Source organism: Suillus paluster (assembly GCF_016628075.1).
Source record: "Suillus paluster strain FC165 chromosome Unknown EDB91scaffold_321, whole genome shotgun sequence".
Lineage (NCBI taxonomy): Eukaryota > Fungi > Basidiomycota > Agaricomycetes > Boletales > Suillaceae > Suillus > Suillus paluster.
The window spans coordinates 16,919-22,540 of NW_024537881.1; the positions used below are offsets into that span (position 1 = coordinate 16,919).

General features: G+C 48.2%; 2 protein-coding genes across 2 annotated transcripts; one reads left to right on the forward strand and one right to left on the reverse strand.

The window, feature by feature from the left end:
- Positions 1 to 2,677: 2,677 nt before the first annotated feature.
- Positions 2,678 to 2,956, reverse strand: EDB91DRAFT_1065640 (uncharacterized protein; the record flags this gene model as incomplete). The annotated part of the gene is made up of 1 exon (XM_041314790.1): positions 2,678 to 2,956. A coding segment is annotated over one exon (279 nt), but the record flags the coding sequence as incomplete, so codon positions are not given.
- A 1,438-nt stretch (positions 2,957 to 4,394) lies between these two features.
- On the forward strand, positions 4,395 to 5,622 carry EDB91DRAFT_461644 (uncharacterized protein). The gene is made up of 3 exons (XM_041327346.1): positions 4,395 to 4,644; positions 4,701 to 5,028; positions 5,086 to 5,622. The coding sequence occupies exons 2-3, from the start codon at positions 4,717 to 4,719 to the stop codon at positions 5,395 to 5,397; spliced, it is 624 nt and encodes a 207-aa protein (XP_041168683.1). The 5' UTR covers positions 4,395 to 4,644; positions 4,701 to 4,716; the 3' UTR covers positions 5,398 to 5,622.

The following is a 5,622-nucleotide window of genomic DNA, read 5'->3' on the forward strand; positions in this document are numbered from 1 at the left end:
TATTGGCAGTGGTAAATGAAAAGCAGGTGGAGAGTCAGGTGACAATATGAGAACCTTTGCTCGCCCTCTGGGCTCTACAAAATCCGCATCCGAGTCAGGGAAGTCCATCAAGTCACAGCGTGTGGCTATCCCACAAGCTTTCCAAGACATGAGTAAGGAGATTCATAATCTCACCAACTCCTTCGATCGTGCAACAGATGTCATGCAAGAGCGCACAACTCAGGTTGCCTCACGTCCCGTGGTGGATCCCATTCCGGTGCGCAAGCAGAAGGCTATCATTCAGCTGCAGAAGGAGGGTCTGGAGGACCATGAAATAGTGGAGATTATCAAGCATTTCCAAGCTGATGTTGCCATAGCTGATTCATACCTTGTCATCGAGAAGGAGAGCACCCTGGAAGCTTTTCTTATCAACCTACTTGAACTAGATTTTCGCTGTATCATGCTTGCATTTGATGTTGTTAGTACTACTAGAAGTAGTACCGAATATCATGACACTTTGTTGTGCAACTGTCTATGAAACATTGATGCAAACGACTACAAAAAATTGACACAAACGACTACAAACAATTGACGCAAATGACTATGAAAAATTGACGTAAACGACTACAAAAGATTGTCCCCTATGACCGACTGACCTCTCTGCTGTCTCGTCCGACAGTAGTCCTCCCACATCCAAAGGGCAATCGCGTCACGATGTTGGTGTGCACGAGTGCGTGCCTCTACAGTGAGAGGACCTTCTGCAAGTGTGCCAACATCATACTCAGGCTCATTCAAGTCAACCTGGTGGTAGTCCATCATATCATTCGGGTCGTGAATACAGATGACATTGTGCACCAGGCACAATGCCACAGGGATACGAACCTGCACGTCCATTGCATAATGAGGTGGGAGAAGCAGGATTTTGAAGCGGTTCTTGAGCACGCCAAAAATACACTCAACGACATTTTGGAGCATGGCGTGGCGTATATTGAATAGTTCTCTGTGATTACAAGGCCTAAAAACAATATAAGTACAAGTAGATCGTAGCCTAAGTTGAATATTACTTACGCCTGATGTCCACGACCCCATTCAGCGAGATGGTAGTGTACTCCACGATATGGCACAAGTAGCTCGTCACATGCAGCAAATCCTGCATCAGCAAGATAGTATTTGCCTGGAGGGATGTTGAATTCTGTAATGCAAGCATCATGATAGACATGTGCATCGGCTGCCGACCCCTCCCAGCCATTCAGTATGTAAAGGAACGACATGTTGAAGGAGCAGGCTGCGAGACAGTTGTAACTTAAGTTGCCTTTATGATCACGAGCTGCATCACGATCATTGGCACTAGGGTGGCATGCGATATGAGTACCGTCTATAGCGCCGATGGCATCAGAGAAGTATGGGTAGTATTTGGGGTTTTGAAGGATTTCGGGAGGTATCGGACTGTCTGCGCTGGGTAGCTGGACATATAATGAATAAATCGGGGGGGAGGAAAATTGCATTGAGAATATGTTTGAAATACCTTCAAAAATAAGCAAATTTGTCGCTAACCAGTGCTGGGGAATAACCTACTTTGATATTGTCTCATTGGAGCGCTGAAAGCGTTCACCAAGATGGCGAACAGAGAGACCTGTGACACATGCATACAAGAAGATGGCGAGCTGCTCCTCAAGCATGATGTATTTTGAACTCTTGCACCCTGAATCGCGAAGTAGATTCAACAGTACATAGAACACATGGCGCCGCACACCAAGTTCGCATCGTATGCGATCTGGGTGTCCTGTGAGGAGTTCATTGACCCATGCCATTCCAGACAGGGCTGAAGTATGATAGGGCTGCTTGTCATAGTGAGTTTGTGAGTGATCTTGGAGTACTTGGCCAGCAGCATCAGCAATAGCCATCGCTACACGAGCAGCACCACGGAACATACTGTCTATCCAGTGCAGCTTGTATACATCCAGCTGGTCAGAGTCCACCACATCAGCACAATTGGGATCTTCATCCGCACTGTCATCATGTTCCTCGATGACGGTGCCATCTTGGTCTAGTGGGTCTAGCGGATCGAGGTCAGCATTGAGGTCATTGGGATCCTTGGTGTTGCACAACAATATCATGTATGGGCTCATCAATATCACTGTTATCAGCGTGACATCATTTTCGGTCTCCGACTATTTGGTCTTGTATGTGTTAAACTGGAATTTCGAAGTTGGTTGGCAAAAAACATTGTCCAAACAGACCCTAATGTATGAAGCAGAAACTCGAGACTGTTGCCATCTATGTCGTGCATGCTGCTTACATGTCTGAAGTGCATCACAATCCAAGCTGCCATCTGTCGTGACGCAGTTCAGGCAGCAATTCGCTGATTGCACTGGGAATCATTCGATGACAAGACTGCTTAGTTCTGAATGCGAAACTCACATCACCGTGGACTGGTATGGTCAAGTTAGCACAGTGCATGATGCTGACTTGCACGTCATGGCACTTTGTATCACATGTCAAGTACTACACAATAACAGCACCAATGTGAAGTGCCCACCCAATGTTACTCCGGTACTCCGCTATGAGCTTTCGTGTGCGACCTGGAGTGGAAGGCTGGATTGTTTATAAAACTGATCTCTGCCAGGGAACGACTCACTGGAAATGGTGTGAGAGATAAAGGGAATCAGAAGGTCCCATAAACATGACGAAGTGCACGTCACAGCGCTTGCTGGCATATTCGAACCATGCAGGGTAAAAACCCAGATCTGTGCCAGCCCAACACATACAACGTGCTATCGCGTGCTAACAAAATGTTCTGGGGACACAAGTCTTGGTGTGTAAAGACTGGTGGCCACGAGCTGTCGAACCGCGGAGCGTCGAGAGGCGCTTTCTTCATCCGCTGAGATACGTCAAACTTGTGTTTAAACCATGCTATCATATCGTCATAAGAAGCGAATGGGCCTGCGCCGTATTCGGTGAAGAATCGTCCCGTGAATAGGACGCCATTGAGAGTCCTATAACTTTCGCACTACCTCTGTTTGGGCCAAAGCGGCACTTGGCCGTGTAATGTGAAGGACGGAGAGGTGGGTTGAAATGTGGGAATAAAACTACAGGCTTCGCTATCGGTGCAGTCAGGTCAATTGGTGTGAAACGGGTCACGTTGGGTTCTGATAAAAGGCAGGAGGAGGTTCGAACTTGACCACAGTTTCAGCTGCGACGTTCTGATTCCTGAAAGTACGTCACTTAGTAAGTCCAAGAACTGAATTCCCACACCCCGCGAAAATGGCTCAGTAATACAGTTGTGACTAGTACTTTTCCGGCTCCCACCACCATGATCTCCTTCGATCCTTTGTATTTCGAAACTAGAGTCGGTTTACCGAGTCTACGTACAGGTCCTGTCAACGGCAAGATAGACGATCTCTACCACTCTGGAGCAAATGATTCAACTTTGGTTTTTCTTGCCAACAAACCACTTCGTCCACGACGCCTCCTGAAGCGCCATCGATCAAGTCAATCCCGCAAACGCACTTGACGTCCTCATATCGCAACCGCGCCTTGATATCATCATACGTCGGGTTGGATGCTGGACGCGATTCTGGCTCTGGTAAGAACGATACTATTATTCTGTACCTAGACAAAGGCTAGTGCACAAGTCAATACAAGACGGCGTGATACGACGGACACAGTACACACTTCAGTAGAGTTGTAAGAACAATACTGAGGTGGTCAAGAGGCGAAGCGCGGTACAAATATCAGCAGAGTCGATTAGGTAACGAGTCCGGAGGATTAACGTGCGGAGAAGCCTGAGAGAAGACGAGAGTCATATGGTATACGAAGGTGTACGAGATAACAAGATAGGTAAGGAACTCAACATATCGATGTTAACATGCTTTACTTGTGTCCACTCCAAGGCCTGATGTACCATAGACTGGTAGACCTCTGTTGAAGAAATGGTGGAGTTGTGAGTAATAGCAAACCATTGCATCCCCATGAATACACCAACAATCCGTGCGCCGTGTGAACTTTCTATCGTTTCGTCCAGTCCTCCGTGGCTCTCCTACCTTTTTCGTCTTGCCTGAGCGGAACGACAATGGCCAAGCCATCGCAAAATATTGTGATTTGAACAGTTGCAATTCTGGCCTGAGATTTCCTTATTTTCGCAACAATGTTACGCTTCATCGACTCGCATACTTGACGTCAGATCACCTCCCAAAGCACTTAGAACAACAAGGCCCACATCCCAGAACCTTCACAGCGTGGATATGGTTCCGTACGCTTTACGCCGACAGATCAAGACGCAACCACTGCAAGTGATTGGTTCGGCCGCACGTTTGTCGACTCGATGTGAATCAATGTTATGATTGACAAAGTAAGTTTTTCGAGTGTCAGTGCTTGTGTAATCCTACCAGAGACGAAGATTTATGCCATTGCAGAGCTAGGACCTTCTTCGCCACCACATGTTCACAAGCGGACGAGAATATTCAGACAAGCGCACAAACACCTCAGCCCCTCCCCTGTATCAGCTCATGGATGTCATGCAACACCGTATGAAAGAAGGTTCATCTTGGGCAATCAAGAAATCTCATACGGTTCTACCTGCTGACCCTCCAGAGACAAGTTCGATATCTGACGGACCATACAATAATGAGGCTGTCTCGGACCTCGAATGGATGCAACGTCGAGGTAAAGTGCCACTTGAGCGTTCATAAGAAGGCCCACTGATGACCTTATGATCGCAGGCTTTAGCCAGCATCGATGCAGCAGAGGGCTTACTATCTCAAGCCATCAAGGAGAAGGGCATCTCGCAGTTCGCAGATCTTCGAGGCCACATTCGGCCCTCTGAAGAAATATTCGACCCACCCTTACGTACTCTTATCCCCTCATAATGTGACGGAGCTTGTGCTTGGGCAGAAGCTGCAGAGCCTTGGGGTTCGAGTGCAGCGCCCACACAGGGTTGTTGGCAGGAAACAGAACGAAGAGGATTGTCCTGTCACCGACGTCTCGTTCAAGGATGGCCAAATAGTCAGAGCCAGGTATATCATCGGTGCAGATGGCGCCCGCTCAACCGTGAGACCTCAGCTCCTGCTAGCTTAGCTTTGTGGAATGTCTGACAACCATCTCCAGATCCGTACCATCACCGGCATAGGGTTCTCTGACCCAGAAGGCCCCAACTTAGGCAATCATGTACTGACTCAAATGGCCAGTGCAGATGTTACGTTCGAGCCCGAACCTGTCTATCTATCGACCATCGAGGGCCACATCAATATCATAATTTCCTCAGATGGTTTCCTGATGCTCACACCGTTCGACAACCACTTTAATTCCGAGCTGACGCGTGATGGAAAGCCCGTTACAAAATTCATCTTCCGTATAATTTCTGCCGTACCAGTGAAGAACGGAGACCCGCCCCATGCACCACCGAAGGAGTACATCTAGAAATTGATCGACATGTACGGCCCAGCGTATATAACATCGAATTCGTCCCTCAACCCGACACCCGTCAAGGTCGACCAGCTGGTCTGGTCGACACGTTTCAGAACCCATTCAGCTGTCGCTGACCGCACGTTCACGCTTCTTGGTGCTGCTATTTTCCTAGTCGGTGATGCCGCTCACATACATTCGCCTGCAGGGGGCCAGGGCATGAACCTGGCCATCAGGGAC

What these genes read in the sequence shown, in the direction of transcription:
- EDB91DRAFT_461644 (XM_041327346.1), top strand. Translation starts at nt 4,717, where the DNA reads ATGCAGCAGAGGGCTTACTATCTCAAGCCATCAAGGAGAAGGGCATCT. An exon ending in CAGATGGCGCCCGCTCAACC is followed by an intron (nt 5,029 to 5,085) that starts GTGAGACCTCAG and finishes AACCATCTCCAG; the next exon opens with ATCCGTACCATCACCGGCAT.